The following is a 21,407-nucleotide window of genomic DNA, read 5'->3' as shown; positions in this document are numbered from 1 at the left end:
GATTTTTTTTTTTTTGCAAAAAATTAGGTTGCAAAACTATGATTTTTAAATGAATTTTGTTTAAGTATCTTTGCATATCCATCGAATGTAAAAGTACGTAAACATTCTAAATCTGTCCCTGGGTTCATAAGAACAACCACCTCATGTAAAGTCAAAATACACACATGGAATGCATACAAGTTGAATAATCTGTGTGTGACTCTTGTAACCAATACTTACCATAACTTGTTCTCTTCTGTCATGTGATCCCAGGAAATCCAAAGGCCTTGACGTCACAGTGCAGGCTGGCTGTGCGAAAATACCTCAAAAAGATCAACAAGATCCACAGTATCGAACAGCTGGAGATGCCAACAAGTGTCATTAACTTCTTGCAGTACAAGCCTCCGCAAGTCACGGTTCTATAAATACATGTTGAATCATGTAGTTTGCAGCAAACTAACACAAAAATCACCACGTCTTCAAGTTTTTCTTTTGAAATTGACCATCTGCTGAGTCTGTGTAATGTAAAAAAATATGTTGCATTAAATGTTTATGTGTGGCTAAGTACTGGCTACTTTGTTCATTAAGTGGGTCAAATTAGACAAAAGTAGAGGATAGTGTGACTGCTCGGATAAAACAAAAATGTTTGTCTCTTGTTTTTTTTTAAACATGCCTGTCAAGAAAACACAGATGGTGTTAATTCAACGATTTATTGGTATTGCTTTGAATACTGTCGGAATAACATGTTAGCATGATATCCATCCATTGGGTCACGGGGGCAGCAGCCTAAGCACAAAAGCCCAGACTTCCCTGTCCCCAGCTACTTCGTTTAGCTCTTTTTGGGGGATCCCTTCAGGGAGACAGTCTCTCCACCGCGAGCATGCTAACCTGCTGCATGCCGTTTTATCTGCTAAATTGGTTTTGAGTGGTGTTCAAAAAAACCCATTCATATAAAATCACAATTTGTATATAATTGATTCATATATGTACAGTTGCAAGAAAAAGTATTACTTGGATTTCTGCATAAATTGGATATTAAATGTGTTCAGATCTTCATCTATGTCACAACAATATACAAACACAGTCTGCTTGAACTAAAACTGCACAACAAAAATGTGTTTTCGTTTTTTATTGAACACATGTAAACATTCACAGTGCAGGGTGGAAAAAGTATGTAAACCCTTGGATTTAATAAGTGGTTGAGCCTCTTATGGCAGCAATTACCTCAACTTCACTGTTCACTATAATCGCAGATCAGCCCTGCACAACGGTCTGGAAGACTTTTGGACCATTCCTCTTTAAAAGTAAAAACATTTTTTCAGTTCAGCAATATTCTAGGGATGTCTGGTGTGAATCGCTCTCCTGAGGTCATGCCACAGCATCTCAATCGGGTTGAGGTCAGGAAACTATTTTCTATTATTTAAGCCGTTCTGTTGTTGATTGATTTTTATGGGTCATTGTCCTGTTGCATCACCCATCCTGTCTTGGGCTTCAGGTACAGGTGCTCCTACGTTTTCCTGTAATATATTTTGATACAACTTTTCCGTGGATGACAGCAATCCGTCCAGACCCTGAGACAGCAAAGCAGCCCCAAACCATGATGCACCCTTCACCATATTTCACCAGGTTCTGATGTTGGTGTGCTGTGCCTTTTCTCCATACACAGCGTTGTGGGTTCCTCCCAAACAACTCAATTTTGGTTTCATTTGTCCACAGAATATTTTGCCAGTAGTGCTGTTTTGCAAACGTCAAACGTGCAGCAATATTTTCCTTTGACGGTGGCTTCCTCTGTAGTCCCCCCATGAACTCCATTATTACTCAATGTTTTCCTTATTGTTGGTTGGTCAACAAAAATTTTAGCATGTGCCAGAGATTTTTGTAGGTCTTTAGTTGACACTCTTGGATTATTTTTCACTTCATAGAGCATTCTGCGCTGTGCTTTAGCGGCCATCTTTACAGGTCGACCACGCCTCGGGAGAGGAGCAACAGTGCTGAACTTTATCCATTTGTAGACAATCGGTCTTACTGTAGACGCATGGACATCAAGGATTTTAGAGACACTTTTGAAACCTTTTCTAGCTTCATGTAAGTCAACGATTTTTGTGCAAGGCAGCTGTTCACATCAGGCAATGCTTCTTGAGTCAGCGAACTCAAAACTGGTGTGTTTTTATAGGGCAGGGCAGCTTGAACTAACACCTGTAATGTCATCACATTGGTTGGACTCCAGGTTAACTGACTCCATTTGACTCTTGGAGAAGTCATAAGCTTAGGGGTTCACATACTTTTTCCCATACCTGCACTGTGAATGTTTACACGTGTTAAAAAAACATGAAAACATAAAATGTTATGTGCAGTATTACAAACCCTGTTTCCATATGAGTTGGGAAATAATTGTGTTAGATGTAAATATAAACAGAATACAATGATTTGCAAATCCTTTTCAACCCATATTCACTTGAATGCACTACAAAGACAAGATATTTGATGTTGAAACTCATAAACTTTATTTTTTTTTTGCAAATAATAATTAACTTAGAATTTCATGGCTGCAACACGTGCCAAAGTAGTTGGGAAAGGGCATGTTCACCACTGTGATTCATGGCCTTTCCTTTTAACAACACTCAGTAAACGTTTGGGAACTGAGGAGACACATTTTTTAAGCATCTCAGGTGGAATTCTTTCCCATTCTTGCTTGATGTACAGCTTAAGTTGTTCAACAGTCCGGGGGTCTCCGTTGTGGTGTTTTAGGCTTCATAATGCGCCACACATTTTCAATGGGAGACAGGTCTGGACTACAGGCAGGCCAGTCTAGTACCCGCACTCTTTTACTATGAAGCCACGTTGATGTAACACTTGGCTTGGCATTGTCTTGCTGAACAACATATTTTGCTCCAAAACCTGTATGTACCTTTCAGCATTAATGGCGCCTTCACAGATGTGTAAGTTACCCATGTCTTGGGCACTAATACACCCCCATACCATCACAGATGCTGGCTTTTCAACTTTGCGCCTATAACAATCCGGATGGTTCTTTGCCTCTTTGGTCCGGAGGACACAACGTCCACCGTTTCCAAAAACAATTTGAAATGTGGACTCGTCAGACCACATAACACTTTTCCACTTTGTATCAGTCCATCTTAGATGAGCTCAGGCCCAGCGAAGCCGACGGCGTTTCTGGGTGTTGTTGATAAACGGTTTTCGCCTTGCATAGGAGAGTTTTAACTTGCACTTACAGATGTAGCGACCAACTGTAGTTACTGACAGTGGGTTTCTGAAGTGTTCCTGAGCCCATGTGGTGATATCTTTTACACACTGATGTCGCTTGTTGATGCAGTACAGCCTGAGGGATCGAAGGTCACGGGCTTAGCTGCTTACGTGCAGTGATTTCTCCAGATTCTCTGAACCCTTTGATGATATTATGGACCGTAGACGGTGAAATCCCTAAATTCCTTGCAATAGCTGGTTGAGAAAGGTTTTTCTTAAACTGTTCAACAATTTGCTCACGCATTTGTTGACAAAGTGGTAACCCTCGCCCCATCCTTGTTTGTGAATGACTGAGCATTTCATGGAATCTACTTCTATACCCAATCATGGCACCCACCTGTTCCCAATTTGCCTGTTCACCTGTGGGATGTTCCAAATAAGTGTTTGATGAGCATTCCTCAACTTTATCAGTATTTATTGCCATCTTTCCCAACTTCTTTGTCATGTATTGCTGGCATCAAATTCTAAAGTTAATGATTATTTGCAAAACAAAAACGTTTATCAGTTTGAACATCAAATATGTTGTCTTTGTAGCATATTCAACTGAATATGGGTTGAAAATGATTTGCAAATCGTTGTATTCCGTTTATATTTACATCTAACACAATTTTCCAACTCATATGGAAACGGGGTTTGTAGTTTAAGAAGACTGTCTATTGTTGTGACTTAGATGAAGATCGGAACTCATATTTTATGCCCAAATTATGCAGAAATCCAAGTAATTCCAAAGGGTTTATATACTTTTTCTTGCAACTGTATATTTCTACAATTCTTTTTTAAGAATCCATTTAAAAAAATACTTTCTTTAAAGCATCTCCGTGTTTACCCAGAGAAGCTTTGGCGACCTGTTTACAAAAGGTTTAATTATCATTCCTACACCAAATGATATATAGCGAGAGTCTATTTGAACCGATAATCGTGTTGAATTTAAAATTGATTCTGAATCGAATCGCGAATTGGAAGATTTCCATCCCTTGGTTACCACTTCTGATGGTAGTGGGCAAGCTTGTCGAGAAATACAATACTATCAAAATGTTTAAAAAGCAAAAAAAAAAAAAAAAAAAAAGGCAATTTAGTTTTAAAAACTCAGCATAGTACTTCAGACATTTTATATCATCACTTAAAGATTAAAATATTGTTAATTGAATACTTATAAAAATGTATTAAAACTATAACCTATACTTTTGTAAAAAATAAATCTATATATGTGTATATATATATATATATAAATATATATATATATATATATATATATGTGCATATATATGTATACATATATGTATACATATATATATGTATATATACACATGTATACATATATATATATATATATATATATATATATATATGTATCCGTATACATATGTATACATGTATACATATATATGCATACATGTATACGTATACATGAATACGTATATATGTATACATATATATGTATACATGTATACATATATATATGTACATATTTATGCACATATATATCGATACTTTTCCAAATATAGGGAACTTTGAAAAAGTGTCAATATTGGCTGTATTTTAACAGAAAATCTTGCAATACAATAAACATATGTTTCCTATTGCACTCAAAGAACAATTTTAGAAGGTTAAAATATAAATTAAAGGGCATTTAACACATTGTTTTCTTGTTGCACTCAAAGAACAATTTACAATTTTCCATATTACATATAGTCTGCCATAATCAAGGATTAGATTGGAATATAATAAAAAAGCTTTGTGTACATTATATTAAATGCTTCATGATTTATGGTTGCCAATCCTGGTATGTGCTTGAAGAACAATACAATTATTAGTAAGTACTTAAAACAAAACTATGGATAAATGTACCCAGATAAACCATGTAGCAGGTGAATCAGAAGTACCTTATTAATCCCAGAAGGGAAATGAAGTTAAAACACACTTTTGTTAAAGATAAAACACAAATTGTACCAATTTGTTACCAAATTCAGTCATTTTACCTGCACTGATTGAGTTCGATGGGCTTGCCTTACTCCGCTAATATTTGGCATCAATCCAAGCAGTTGTGTGCGCGTCTACGTATCTACATGCTACGTATCTACATGTTATGTATCTACAAGTTATGTATCTACAAGTTATGTATCTACATGTTATGTGCACAACAGAGGAGCTGTTAACTCATGAGAGTGCAGTATGTGTGTTTGTGAGAATGGCAGCGTGTTGTCTGAGTGACGTCAGTGAGTTAGTACAGAGAGAGAAGAGCGTGCGCACTGCGCAGTAAAGTGATGAATGGGTCCAGTTGTGTCCTGCAAAACTAATAATAAAGCAACCAGATTGTCACAAATTGGCGGCCTTGAATTCTGACCGAAAGGCGGATCTTAGCAGATCCATTGGGAGGTAAAGTGAACGTCTCCCCTGTGCTCCTCTACTACGGTCTGCACTGGAGACAAACAGCAGGACAGGTGTAACAACTACATTATTACCTGTCACTCTTTATAACTCCATGTGCAGATGTGAATGCTTATTATTTAAATGATTACCTAAGTTTGAAGCATACTGGTCATACTAATTGCCACATTTAACCAGGCGTGTTTTAAAGCAACACTTGAAGTGCGGCGCTTCCGTGTTTAAAGCGTCACCTTTATTGTTAGTTTTGAAGCCCAATTACCTCCATATTGTTTTTCACGCACGCTCTTTATTAACCAGTAAAATTGTCGTTTTTTGCCATTCTTCCCCAAAATGATGTTATTGCTTGTATGCACTTTGTGTGTGCGTTTTGACACACTCATCATGCGCCTCGGCTCTGTAGTCACCGCCGCACAGCTGCACTCAGATGAAAGAACGGTACCGGTATTTTTCAAAGGCAGTATAGTACCGATTTCAATCAATTAGTACCGCGGTACTTTATTAGTACCGGTATACCGAACAACCCTAATATATAGTACAGGCTAAAAGTTTGGACACACTTTCTCCAGATTCAATGCGTTTTCTTTATTTTCATGACTATTTACATTGTAGATTTTCACTGAAGGCATCAAAACTATGAATGAACACATGAGGAGTTATGTACTTTACAAAAAAGGTGAAATAACTGAAAACATGTTTTATATTCTAGTTTCTTCAAAATAGCCACCCTTTGCTCTGATTACTGCTTTGCACACCCTCGATGAGCTTCAAGAGGTAGTCACCTGAAATGGTTTTCACTTCACAGGTGTGCTTGAAGCTCATCGAGAGAATGCCAAGAGTGTGCAAAGCAGTAATCAGAGCAAAGGGTGAGTTTAAGACCCCTGATTTACATACATTAATTATTACAATATCGGTATTCCTAGCGTAGAGCACAATTATATCTTTTGTATGCCAAAAATATTGATTCAAATCCCATTCATTCTGAGAGTGATCCTTTAATAAACAAAGTGTGAATCAGAACCAACTCCACCCTTTTAAACAGGCAAAAGTCATGTTGACCAGTAGCAGTTTTGACTTATAAAAAACGAAGGCACTACATTTATTTGGAAAGGACGTGAAGCATTATTTCCATTAGTGTTCTAATGAATAAAAAGAATCAACAAGTCGTGAAATCCCTTTTTTGGGGGCGGGGGAACGCTAATGTGCAAAATCCCATTTATATTTGCATATTGCAGCATTGCATTAAAACAGCTTGTAGTGTAAGTCTTTTTTTCCCCAAACAAATAATTAGCTGTTTCTGTTTAGGTCTAATAACGACTTACTTCATTCAGACTTCAAGTACTCCAGCCATGAGGTAAATGATTCAAATTTAAGAATGGACGACTTCTGTTTTGAAATGAATATTGACCAAGAGTAAACATGAGTAATGTTTATGACTCAATGCATGCATGAGTACTTTTCCACTGCACAGCAAATACAGTTACAGTTATGTCCATAATGCAAGTACAGTCTTTGGACGTTGGACAAAGTTTGCATTTTGCCACCACTATTATTAACTACATATACATATTATTTTTGTATTATTGAATTCATTCTAATTATCATGTATTCATAAGGTTTACTTATTTCATAAATCATTTGTCTATTATCTTATTTTGTATTTAACCATGACAATAAACGCAATGGATTTAACATTTTAAAAAATTATTAGATGTGAGCTTGACAAAAAACATTTATTATTTAGGAATTGCAGCAATTTCATACAGGAAATATTTCAGATATATGAAGCCTATTGTGTTTATTACTATCTTCATATCATTGTGTGCCTTTCTCTGCATGTTTTAGAGGGCTTTAACATGCATCACCAAAATCAGGCCGGGGACAAATGTGATATTTCAGTGGTCTCGAACACAACCCCCAAAAGTCATTCAGTAGCGTGACTTGTCAATTTTGAATTTTACAGGATATTTATTTACTTTCAACAAAATATTTAGTTGCTTTAGTGGATGAGTACATAATTGTTTCACAACCCTAATAAAAGTCCGGAGTGATTGGGAGTAAACTGGTAAAATCCAAGGCTGACGTTAGCGGTGGACGATACTGATAGTCGATACCAGACTGATAGGTTTTTTAGAAATGCTGTGATGTTATGAACAATGTTACAAAAATAAAGAAATGTTGCGTAAAAACTCATAGCAAAGTTTATACATCTTTTTCTGAAAATATAGTAAAGACTCATTGAACCCTTTTTAAGAATGTAGACCACAGTAGTCCAGGTCCAGATTAAAACCTTTGTATTTAAAGTTCTCAAATATGGATCAAATCAAAAGTCTTTAACAGGGGGGTCATGACATATTTTTTTTAAATATTTGTTTATAATACCCACCCACTTTTTCCACAAGTGTAAATGTCTTGAACGTTTATCACATTGATCCAAAACACGGTAGTAGAGTTTAGAAAATGTGGTGGCATAGTCACTGTACCTTGCAGATTTGAATAAAAACACAAATGAAAAATGGTAATATTTATGGTAGCATTCAAGATAGCTATTGATTAGCAGCTAGCAATTAATTAGCGATTAGCACACCAGTTGTCAACTAGTGATGTCGCAAGTTGTCATCTAGCAATTATCGCTTTAGTTATCAGCTAGTGATTAGCGCGCTAGTTGCCAGTCAGCTATTAGCGGCACTATAATATATTACTTGAATCTCCTAAACCATTCATCCATTTTCTACTGCTTGTTCCTCTCGAATATTTATCAAAATCCTTGAGGCCCCGTTTAATTCAAAACAATTGTATGCATGATAAATAAGGAGGGGGGTCCCTGCTCTAGCCCACCATCAGATTGAGGGTCCTAGGCCTGGAAAACATTGAAGAAATCATCCTTAAATCATCCCACAGACCCTGAAGATCCATAGAAACAGTTTGTGATTTGTGAAACCTTTATAGTATTTGTGAAAATGCAATAACGACGCATTTAGTGGAAATGTAAAAACACAAACTGTGTTTTTATGAGTCTTTAAGGTCTGTCCAATAATCTAGTCCAGATTTGAGAATTTTAAGTAGAGTAGTCTTGCATCTGGAGCTAGACTAATGTGGTCCACATGTGTCGAAATTGTGTTTATTGGAAAAATTACCTGCCAGCAGTTTGTATTCTTCTAAGTTTCATTTTAAGAAAAATTATTAAAGTGGTTTACACAAAAGCTAAGCAGATTTATGTTTTTCATTTTGTCCCCTGAGGTACTGTACTCAAAATGCCCTTAAAACTGAGGTACGTATCAAACCAAATGTGTGTGTGTACAAAATACAAAATATATATACATGCATCATTTTTTGTAATTCTACTATTGCATCACTGGAAATTGAGGTACATAAAATGGCTGCAATTTCTTAAATAATAAATGCAATATTTTGGTCTGTTGAAAGTATTAACTCCAATCACATATCACATCCTGACGTTGTTTTTTGTTTTTTTCATAGATAGTGGTGTAGAAAGGCAAACTCCTAAAAACTGTCAGTGTCCAAGTATTTCAGGACATAACTGTACTAAAATGAGGTCGGGTAAAGGGAATGTTCACAGTGTGGCGATACACAGTATCTTCATTGCATTACTGTACAAATAGTCTAAAAAAAGACATCCGTACTGGATGCGATGCCACACATTCACAGTGAGGATGGTTTACTGGCATCATGACTTCATGCTGTACTGTGGAAAAGTGTCACATTTTACAATACTTGATTTGGTCCCCTTCTTTGACACTGAGGTCAGCAGCGTCGTGGTGATGATGGCTATGGAGGTATTTGGTGTCCACGCAGTGCCGGTCGTCATGGCAATTCAGCCTAGTCCTACGTCTAGCGACATCATCACTACAAAGCCCAAGATAGAAGTCCAAGATGCCAGCTTCCCGTTCCCACTGTGGACAATTTCAAGGTCAATGGAGATTAAAAAAGAAAAAGAAAAGACAACATATATACACAGAGCATAATACTACCACCATCAATCACATGGACAAAGATAAGACCTTGAAGACCGTGTTCCAACCGGACAATGACCCCAAACACACGTCAAAAGTGGTAAAGGAATGGCTAAATCAGGCTAGAATTAAGGTTTTAGAATGGCCTTCCCAAAGTCCTGACTTAAACGTGTGGACAATGCTGAAGAAACAAGTCCATGTCAGAAAACCAACAAATTTAGCTGAACTGCACCAATTTTGTCAAGAGGAGTGGTCAAAAATTCAACCAGAAACTTGTCAGAAGCTTGTGGATGGCTACCAAAAGTGCCTTATTGCAGTGAAACCAAATATTAACATTGCTGTATGTATACTTTTGACCCAGCAGATTTGGTCACATTTTCAGTAGACCCATAATAAATTCATAAAAGAACCAAACTTCATGAATGTTTTTTGTGACCAACAAGTATGTGCTCCTATCACTCTATCACAAAAAATAAGAGTTTTAGAAATTATTGGAAACTCAAGACAACCATGACATTATGTTCTTTACAAGTGTATGTAAACTTTTGATCGCGACTGTATATACATATATGTGTGTGAGTGTGTGTATATATATACATATATATATATATATATATATATATATATATATATATATACATATATATATATATATATATATATATATATATATATACATACACATATATATATATATATATATATATATATATATATGTGTGTGGGTGTATACATATTATGTATATATTTATATACACACACACACACACATATATATATATATATATATATATATATATGTGTATCCAATATAATGTAATATCCACTGCAAGGTGTGTACAGATGCACACCTTATTTTCTGATGTGAATACCTTTCTTTGATTGGGATTATTTTAAGCATGTATTATTTACCTAATGATTATTTAACTTCTTTACAATGTTATTGATACGGCTGAAGTGCCATTGTTTTCTCATTCCAAAACCCCTCTATCCTATTTTCTCTCTCTATATCTACCTTCTGTCCCTCCAGTCTGTCTCAACCTAATTATTGCAACCTAATGCACAACTCACCTGACTTGAGCCTCAGGTATGATGTCATCCACCACGACGTAAACCATCGCCCCAGCTGCAAACGCCAGCGCATATGGCAACAGAGGCTCAGCCAACACCACGGCGACGGCGCCAAGTATCCCAGCAATGGGCTCAACCATGCCACTGAGTTGGCCGTACCTGACAGGAGGACCATCACAAGAACAAAAGGTAATGCTCTATTCAGGCTGGGTGTGATTATGTTAACAAAATCATGTTGATTGTGTTTGTTATCACCAGAAGGCCATCCATGTTGAGACCCCAGACCCACGAAGTGGCAAGCTCACTGCAAGGCCCTCTGGGAAATTCTGGATGCCAATTCCGATAGCCAAATTCCTACAAGAACAAAAATACAATACAATATAGAATACAATACAATATATTACAATTCCTGATGCAACCCTCTTATATATCCTGTTTGGGAATGGCACTGGACATGTCCATTGGCCCACATTGACTGCATGAAAGGCAGCAGTATGAACCATTACATCACCAGGAGCTTACTCAATTATAAGTAAGATATAATAATGATGAAATATTTCAGATGCAATATTACAATATTATACCTAATGATATGTCATCATTTATCTTAAATGTTTTTTTTGTTAGTTTTTCTTAAACCCCAAACATTTTATGTGCTTTGATTGAAAATCCCTAACTTGCATGTCGCTCGTTATTTTTATTATTGAACGTGATTTATTTTTTAGGAAAGTTAACTTGGACAATCTAACAGAAAATGCACAATACCGGTACTATGCTCTCGCTGCAGTGTAATGCTAGTGATGACCAGTAGATGGCAGCACAGCAAAGCTTTAGATGACTGAACAACCCTTCAGAGTTCAAAGTGCTTACTTACTGAGTTGGAAAGATAATATAAAGGGGCAGGAGGCCTAGTTATTAATATCCCTGTTCTTCACAGTACTGGGCTTTAGCCGCTAGATGTCAAGAGCACACAAATTGGAATATTTAGAGGAAATTACAGATAGCATTTTTTTAAAGCAACCCATAAGTAGAATTTATCTTATAATAATGGTTATACAAATAAAAGTAGCTTTGAACAGGGATGTCACAGTCCGGACGTCACACTGTTATTTTTCAGGGTAGCTTATGCTTACACAGTACATACAAAAGTTAAAGGTACATATTGTACATACAAGCACTTAGTGAGGTCAGAGAGAAGATGCTGCACAGAAACAGGCAAACAAGAGTGGTCATCAGGTCCTAACGCCAAAGTCTGACCAGGTTTTGTTGACAAATGAATGCCGTATGTCTTTTGAATGTACTTATTTGTGACTTTAAGCCACAGTCAATACAATTATGACTTTAAACAGTAACTATATTTAACATAATGAGTTAGTTAGTTAATGTTGCCAATCAACCTATCCTCATAACATTCATACTTTGTTGCCTGTTGTTGTTAAAAGTCAGATTTTTGCAATTTATTTTGATTTTTTCCAAGGGTTGAATGAGTAATCTTCTTCTACTCACCCCACTGTTGCTTCATTGTGACACATATGCTTTGCTATTGGACCCAGTGGGCTGGCGGGAGTACTGCATACATGATCAACCTGTGTTTTAATGGCTTAATCAAGCCTATTCGGGCGGTGTTCGGCAGGCCAAATGGAGAGCTTTGGCCCGAAACACATTTCGGGAGAACATCCGCACCGTAACACAACATAAACACAACAGAACAAATACCCAGAATCCTTTGTAGCACTAACTCTTCCGGGACGCTACAAGGTGTGTGTGTGTGTGTGTGGGGGGGGGGGGGGGATGTTCTCCCGAAATGTGTTTGTCATTCTTGTTTGGTGTGGATTCACAGTGTGGCGTATATTTCTAACAGTGTTAAAGTTGTTTATACGGCCACCCTCAGTCTAACCTGTATCGCTGTTGATCAAGTGTGCGTTGCATTCACGTGTGTGTGTGCGTACAGAAGCCGCACATATCTTGTGACTGGGCTGGCACATTGTTAGAATGGATGAAAAGCGGACGTGACGACAGCTCGTAGAGGACGTTATAGGCAGTGCCTTTAAGGCACGCCCCCAAGACTGTGGTCCGGGTGGACTACGAGATATAATGACTGATGAACACCTTCGTTCGATAATGAAGGTTGCCTCAGCTCATAGCCTGAGCCCCAACATTAATGAACTAGCATCCAAGAAAAGATGCCAGATATCTGGCTTGGGCACATCAGATTAGATCAGTGTGTTGAAAACTGAGCAGTTTAAAGTCCTGAATGGTTGGTTTATTCATTGTTATTTTATTTTCAAATGTATTAGCCTGTGGAAAAAGTTATTGTTGATATTTACCTCAGAAGGCTGCAAATAGAAAAATGGCATTCAATTTTTATTTAAATTGTATTTGATATGTCATTGATATTTTTTTAATTATTATTATTTGAAACTCGATTTTGCATGTCACTATAAAGTTATATAAGCCTTGCTTGTTCAAAATTCAATGCAAAACTTGTTTGGGTCCCTATTAAAAGGTTAATTTGTTCAACCTTGGCACTGGACTTTGTTCAGTTTTACATTTTGGCCCACTCTGTATTTGAATTTGACACCCCTAGAGTAAACGGTTAGAAAACAAACACTGAGGAGCTGAATGTTTGTAATTTGACACAAAAAAAACCTAAAAGTCCTCTCACCTCAAGCTTAGCTGTCTTACTCCAGAGATGACTAAGTAGCTGAGCTCTGACCTTAATTCGGTAAATTTGCATATTACGATTCAAAAGAGCGTTGCCTGAGGTGGCGAGATGGTGACCAACCCTGTTCTCCCCTATTTTGAAAGCCTTCTTGTTTGCAACTTACTGGTTTATAGTCTTCCTTTTCTTTTTTGTAAGTCAATCAAAAAAAAAAACCATGCGGAAAAATATGCAGCTAAACCTGCTGAACGGACGTCTCAGGATGTATGCCAGCAGTTCAAACCCTGAAAGTTTGTGCAACTTTAGAGGCATAATTTTTGCAAAAAAGTTTCCGATTTCAAAATATACAATTTCAGTGACAATCCCCTTTTTGAGGTTGAACTATATTTGTAGGCTATAACAGGGCTCACCTTGCCTTCTCAAAAGTAGCAGATGGAGTCTTTCCAATAGCTCCAAATCCAACCCCTACAGCCAAGCCCTCTGCAGAAAGACAACTTCAATTAGTGAACCTTGCCTGTTGAAGAGCGTCATACAGTACATGTCACCAGGGTATTCTTTTAAACACATGAAGATTTCAAGCAGAATAGGAAATCGACAAAGACCTAACAGACAGTAGGAGGGCAACCTACAAACAGTATGCAAATAAGAAGGGGATTTTTCATATCTTGTACATTGACTGCTCATTTTTAAAACCTCTGATGGTCCGAGGATGGGGGCTAGAGATGTATGGCTGAATGTTCTGCTAATGCTATTTTTCCATTTACCGACATATACAAAACAATGAAAAGCATGACAACATTGTACAAACGATTGTATGTTTTTACCGTCCTTTGTTTTGTCGGTAGTCAGCGGCAGTCTTACACAGGCAACAGGAATAGTTATGTCATCGTCAATGCCATGAGAGAAAATATTGGATAGTTCCTTTGAAATTGAATTCTAAATAATTGCCCAAAGAACCAATGGACTCGCTCTGCAAAAATGTTCTGAAGACTCTGGATAAAAACCCTTCTCCCACCATATCTGAAAGACTCTTAAAAACATATTTTTTGAAAAAGTTTCCATAGTTGAAAACCGTTTAGATTTGCCTGTTTTGTGTACAGTTGTCTCCTTTGTCTTGCTCCACCACCGCAGAATGAATTCATAAGGACAAGGACACTGGGAAGTATGAGCACCAGGGTTTGTGACAGAGGAGACTGTGAGATCCCTCAAAGGCACAACGCATCTGGGAGGAATGTGTTGTCTGTCGTAGGAGGGAACATTTGGAACAGTCCTCTCTCCACAAAAAGGTAAAACCCCACATACTCTTCTTTAAAGGACAACTAAAACAATGTCTCAAATTGAATCAAAAGTGCGACCACTAGCTGGACTTGAACTAATTGAACATTACTTTTTAATTTATTGTTATATCCTGTCTGGGCCTGGTGTTCTTCTATGTAATTGATTGTGATGTTTCTTCAATTTGTATGTTATCTATCTATTTTCTGTCTTTTTATCTTATATGTTCAATTGTTTATTTATTTATTTATTTATTAGGGACTAGGGGTGTAAATTAGCAGTTCTGATATAATCCGGCATGTTTACAGGGATATGTACATCTCAATGTTCATTGATGTGCACTGTCCCTATCTTAAAAATAACACATTATTTTTTATTATCATTATAAAGATCTTCAACCCACACAGATGTGGTTTGGTGCATTAGTATGAAGGTGACTAAAGCTTATTTTAAGTAGCTGCTGTCATAATGTTCGTTGATTTTCGTTTTCCTGTCTTCCATTATCATTGGCCGGGGAGATTTTGTTTAGCAGTTCCAATGAGAAATCTTAGCGTAACTTGTCTCTAAATGTAGACGATAAAAAAAAAAAAATTATAATAATAAAATCTATGTTATTATTATATAAAAATGCATATTATTCCCAACATGGATATATATAAGTTAATGTCCTAATGATAGTCACACACATCGAGGTGGAATTATCCTCTGCATTTGACCTATCCCTATTTTCACCCCCTGGGAGGCGAGGGGGGCAGTGAGCAGCAGCAGTGGCCGCGCCCGGGAATCATTTTGGTGATTTAACCCCCAATCCCAACCCTTGATGCTGAGTGCCAAGCAGGGAGGCATTGGGTCCCATTTTTATAGTCTTGGGTATTACTCGGCCGGGGTTTGAACTCACAACCTTCCAGTCTTAGGGCGGACACTCTAACCACAAGGCCACTGAGCCGGTCTTTATATATATATAGTTTTATTTAATCAAATACATTTAAAAAAAACTAATACAACATGTGTCTATTGATTTTGGGTCTAATGGGTCTAAATGTGTTGGGACACTGGCTCTACAGCAATCTTATTTTATTATTACAATTTTTCCAACCTGCTATCCTCCTAAAATGGCACCCTATTTATAGAACTAATGATATGTCATTGAAATTCAACCTACAAGCACCTGAGACACAAAAAAGTCATATCATGCCACTTACAGACACTTGATTTGAATGATAATGCATGGTAATTTCTGTCACACACAGGCATAGAGCAGTGTACCCTCTAGGATGTTGAGTTTAGTCACCAGCATCATGTACTGTATCTCAAAGGCATATACTTAGAAACTAGGACCAACAAGGATTATTTATGCAATAAGAGCTTAATTTCAGCATTCTCCCTTTTCTGTAGTGCAACCTCTTCCTCTGTACTAGACTCAACAAAAATATATACCCCTTACTTTAGTTTTTCTTCTCATTTTTATCAGCTGCATCAGCTGATAAGACAGCATGATTATTGCACAGGTGTGCCTTAGGCTGGCCAATTTAAAAGTATTGGAATTCTGACTGCAGTTCACCAGAGCTGTTGCCTGAACGGAATTAAATGTCTGTTTCTCTACGATAAGCTGTCTCAAAGAATTTGGTAGTACATCTAACTGGACTCGCAACTGCAGATCACGTGTAATCAGACTAGCACAGGACCTCCACATCCAGCATCTTTCCCCCCTGACCTAGACTGTCTCAGACCAGCCCCAGAAAAGAAAAAAGAGGGGTTCTCTTTACAGTTTATACTGTTCAGGGCAGATAGCAAATACAGTGTATGTTGTGGTGTAGGCTGCTGATGTCAACATTGTTGATCGAGTGTCCCATCCTGATGGCGAGGTTATGTATGTTATGCACGAACACAGGTGCATTGGATTGATGGCATTTTGAATGCAAAGAGAAAATGTGATATCTTTAGTAGGACTGCACGGTTTTCAAAAAAACCCTATTTGCAATGTGATTACAATCCAATTTGCGATTTAAATTTTTTTAATATAAAAATATGTTAAACTGCATACATAACGAGTGAAAGAAAACATGTTACTTTTAGGCCCGATTCCACTGTTCACCCTATTCACTACCACTAGCCATCACCCACTACCATTACACCCTAGAAATGAAACAAGGAGTAGAGCTTTGTAATCCATCCATCCATCCATCCATTTCCTACCGCTTGTCCCTTTCGGGGTCGCGGGGGGTGCTGGAGCCTATCTCAGCTGCATTCGGGCGGTAGGCGGGGTACACCCTGGACAAGTCGCCACCTCATCGCAGGGCCAACACAGATAGACAGACAACATTCACACTCATGTTCACACACTAAGGCCAATTTAGTGTTGCCAATCAACCTATCCCCAGGTGCATGTCTTTGAGGTGGGAGGAAGCCGGAGTACCCGGAGGGAACCCCCGTAGTAATTGTCCCTAGGATTTAGGACACCACTTGCTACGTCACTGCATAGTTTACATTCGGGCACGTATGAGACTATGTAGAGGACCACAACCAACTTCAGTATTGGCTTTATTTTACATTAAATGTTTTGATACATTAAACATGTTTGTTATTGCACTCCAACAATTTTAGAAGACTAAAATAAAAATTAAAAGGCATAAAACACACTGGGCTTTTCTTATTGCACTCAAAGAACAATTTTACATATTACAGAACATAATCTAGAATTAGGTGAGAATAGAATAGAAAGGTTTATTGACATTGTCTTAAATGCTTCATGATTTATGGTTGCCAATTTGAACTGTGCTTCAAGACAAATGCAATCAATAGTAAATACTAAAAACAATGCTATGGCTACAACTAAACGGATAAGCCATGTAACATGCAAACCACACATTTCTAAAGATGAAACAGGAAATGGATGAATGAAAAACACAAATGAAAGAGTGAACATTTGTTACAAAATTTCAGTCAATTCACTTGCATTAGTTTACTTGCATTAGTTTACGTTACGTGGCCGGTTTTGACTCCGCTACTATTTGTCAACAAGCCAACCAGCTGTGTGCGCGTCTACAAATCTATATGTGCACAATAGGGGAGCAAGTTAACTACATTTTTACCTGTCACTCTTTAAACTGCTTGTGCAGATCTAAATGCTTGTTATTTAAGTATTTACCTAAGTTTGTAACTGTATTGCCACCTTTGGCGAGGCACGTCTTAAAGCATCTCTTGCAGGGCGACGCTTCTGTGTTTAAAGCTTCACCTTTATCGTTAGTTTTGAAGCCAAAATACCTCCATATTGCGCTTTGCGCACCCTCTTTATTAACCTGTTTAATTGCTGTTTTGCCATTCTCCCCCTCCACACTGTATCTGCTTGTATGTGCTCTGTGTGTGCGCGTTATAGGGACGGCGTGGCGCAGTGGTAGAGTGGCCGTGCGCGACCCGAGGGTCCCTGGTTCAATCCCCACCTAGTACCAACCTCGTCATGTCCGTTGTGTCCTGAGCAAGACACTTCACCCTTGCTCCTGATGGGTGCTGGTTAGCGCCTTGCATGGCAGCTCCCTCCATCAGTGTGTGAATGTGTGTGTGAATGGGTAAATGTGGAAGTAGTGTCAAAGCGCTTTGAGTACCTTGAAGGTAGAAAAGCGCTATACAAGTACAACCCATTTATCATTTATTATTTATGTGCCTCGGCTCAGCAACGTCACCGCCGCACGGCAACATACAGTATGTGGATTAAAAAAAGTATTTTTTCAAAGGCTGTGGAGAACATTTTTTTAATTCATTAGTACCGCGTTGCTTTATTAGTAGCGGTATATTGTACAATCCCAGGGACTACGACCATAACAACAAACAATTGAGTTCACCGTCGAGATTGTTTTCATTTTTTTTTTTTTTTACATTTATCATGCCACAGTTGATTAACAAACAAAGAACTACACAAAGAAGAAGCCGTCATCGACAAGATTTGTATCTTGTGAATTTTTTGAAGGCATGTAACGTTCATGATTTTACATTTGCAAGCCTTTCGTCAGTATTTTAGCCTAACGTTAGCTATTGTGGCGAGCTGGCTAACATTACAAACTAACATAAAATATAATATATAACTTATACAGAATTTAGGGAATTTTCTTCGGCCCTTCCTGGGCGAGTCAGCATCTGAAATTCCTTGCTGTGAAGGGCTAGATCACAACCCCTACTCCTCGTTATGCCCACTACAACATATGCAAAGAGTCATTGGAACACTATTACCCTCACGGGAACACACAACATTTAGAGATAGGGCTAAAAAGTAAGGATGGGGAGGTGTATTGGGAATGGCCCTTAGGCTGTCAATCAACATATCCTTGTATCAAGGTGCCACACATTAAAACAACATGCAGACAGACTCAGAGCTTTTGTCTACATCATGCTACATATCAACTAAAATAACCTATAAAAACTATACAGTGATTATGTAATGTAATCATAATATGTAATATTAATGCAAGTAACCATTTAAAAGCATATAAACTTTTATTTCTCATTACGATAGAATTGTTTATCATTGTACTGTAAGTGGAAGGTAAATAACATTGTTATCCTAAATAACAAAACAAACAAAACATTAAATGGACTCATCTCTGTTAGCAAAAATAAATATTGAATATTAAATAAATGTAATTAATTAATTTATATATTAAAGTGCATTGTTTTTCCCAGCTGGAGAAACTAGGTATTTTTTGTTTATTGCCATCACGTGGCCACAGCATTCTCGCGCGTTCGTCCGTGTTGAAGGCCGAATAGTGGCCATCTAATTTAAAGCTGACATATTACCACAACAGGACATTTGGCTTTGTAATAATATTTTTTTCCTCCTAGTTTGTGTTACCTTGCAGCACTTCTCACTGGCGAGTTGCGATAAGGAGGCTGTCTGTGCCTTGTGTGTGTAAAGCTGGCACCCCCCTCTCCGCCTACCAATTATTGAAAAGAGGGCTCACTGCGTTCAGTTATTTTACTGTTAAATAAACACACTCAGGTGCTGAGTGCAATGCACAGAGTGAGGCCACTTTCTCCCTGTTTAAAACGAGAGACAAACAAACACAAGGCTCAACAATTAATTAATACATTAAAACCTTGATGTCGATTAAATTGTGAAACCCTAATTCCCAGGCCAATTGTTGAGTCATTCATCCTTTGCCATCACCTCATGTTGCAGCATAATAATACACAGCCCCACGTTGCAAGGAGTTGTGCACAATTCCTGGAAGCTGAAAACATTCAAGGTCTTGCATGGCAAGCATATACTCACCAGACATGACACCCTCGTCAGCATATTGATTGATTTAAACTTTTTATTAGTAGATTGCACAGTACAGTACATATTCCGTAAAATTGACCACTAAATGGTAACACCCGAATAAGTTTTATAACTTGTTTAAGTCGGGGTCCACGTAAATCAATTCATGGTATACGATAGCATGTTCCACTTTCAGCTAATATCCGGCAACTTTGCACAATTGAATAGAAGTGGACCAACATTCTGCTCTATGCGAAGTAAATGTATTTTACTGCATGAGGCAAATAGTTGTTCCGCCAGATACTGACAGGTTGCCTGATCCTCCTACAGTAAAACTGCACATTTGGGCTAGGCTATGCATGCTAGGCTGAAATTATTATGTTGTCTAATCAGCATCGTAATATTTTACACGAGGTGGATGAATTGTCTCGGCAAGAAGTGCTAACTAACACAAATTTAGACAGATTTGTCAACCATGTTTTTGCTTACCAAAAATGTTAAGATTCCACTTTTCTTTTAAGTGGCATTTCGGTTTGGTTTGCCTTCAAACTACTCCTAAATTAAGCAACATTTTTTTAGAAAGATTCCATTTAATAATTTTCAGTGTTTTCAGTCCTGAAATAAGATGTCAAATGGAGTTCTGGCTCCCAGGAGCTAAGGGCAAGTGCAGACGTGGCAGACTTAACAGTCTTTCTCACAATCTAACGCCCCCCCTCATCCGCGATGAGATGGCCGTGTGGATACTGATGACAAACAAGGAGGCAGCATCCTGCTGGAAGAATTCAATAATCTATTTAAGGAATTGAAAATTGACAATCTTAGTGACCTCACAATGCTAAATTTACTTTGGTTACTATACTGCAGAAGGCAAACAATCTCGGCTTGAAAGCAGAGTTTATAACCGCTGTGTCATGCAAAGAACAAAAAAAAAAAATAGTTTTATATTTTATTTTTTAATGCTTAATAGAATTACATATAGTCATATAATTCAACATGTCCAAAAATAAGTATAGGAATAAACAGTGTTGATCTAATCTTACCATGTCTCAGCAATTACTGATGATTTGTTAACTGTGTTTAACACGTTCACATCTAGTAAGGAAGGAAAGGGATAAAGAATATGATGTGGCAATAAAAAACCCACGTCTTTATTCTTAGGTTGTACCAACAGGAAGTCTTTACTGGCGCCACATGTGCACCATCTACCAAAACTACACCCCCTCCCAAACCCTACTGGGTAGGAGACGTGGTCCTAGTGTTTACCAAAATGAAATACTATTTAGCTTATTAAATCATGAACAATTGAACATGTATAATCAATAAATAAATGTACAATTTATTATAACAAATAATGTGAATTTGGTAATTCAGGAATAAATTATATCAGATATTGTGGTTGTCAGCAATGTGCTTTACTCTTTGTACATTGTAAAAAAACTGCTTTTGCATGTGAACAAGTTCCCAATTTGACTTCACATATTAATATGCTAAAATAGTTTCATGTTGTGTGGGTGTAAAATGTTTTAAAATGAAATGTGTCTCTGAG

The 21,407-nt window shown here is 37.5% G+C and overlaps 2 protein-coding genes across 4 annotated transcripts in view; one reads left to right on the top strand and one right to left on the bottom strand.

Annotated features, from left to right (window-relative positions):
- LOC133610711 (ankyrin repeat and SOCS box protein 12-like) overlaps positions 1 to 2,151 on the top strand; it is a 13,632-nt gene extending 11,481 nt beyond the window's left edge. The window contains exon 3 of one of the 2 annotated variants that reach the window (XM_061967249.2): positions 253 to 2,151. In XM_061967249.2, coding sequence (XP_061823233.1) covers positions 253 to 404 — 152 coding nt within the window. In that variant the 3' untranslated portion in view covers positions 405 to 2,151. The remainder of the gene's footprint in view (positions 1 to 252) is intronic. The other variant, XM_061967248.2, reaches the window with a different exon arrangement.
- Positions 2,152 to 5,632: 3,481 nt separating this feature from the next.
- Positions 5,633 to 21,407, bottom strand: part of LOC133610712 (zinc transporter ZIP11-like) — a 145,694-nt gene continuing 129,919 nt past the window's right edge. For both annotated transcript variants that reach the window (XM_061967250.1, XM_061967251.1), the window contains exons 7-10: positions 13,746 to 13,815; positions 10,929 to 11,027; positions 10,674 to 10,832; positions 5,633 to 9,542 (exon numbers count right to left, since the gene is read on the bottom strand). In XM_061967250.1, the coding sequence (XP_061823234.1) occupies positions 9,464 to 9,542; positions 10,674 to 10,832; positions 10,929 to 11,027; positions 13,746 to 13,815 (407 nt within the window). In that variant the 3' untranslated portion in view covers positions 5,633 to 9,463. The remainder of the gene's footprint in view (positions 9,543 to 10,673; positions 10,833 to 10,928; positions 11,028 to 13,745; positions 13,816 to 21,407) is intronic.

This window comes from Nerophis lumbriciformis, linkage group LG11 (assembly GCF_033978685.3).
Source record: "Nerophis lumbriciformis linkage group LG11, RoL_Nlum_v2.1, whole genome shotgun sequence".
Taxonomy (NCBI): Eukaryota; Metazoa; Chordata; class Actinopteri; order Syngnathiformes; family Syngnathidae; genus Nerophis; species Nerophis lumbriciformis.
This window is presented reverse-complemented; position numbering and strand designations above follow the sequence as displayed.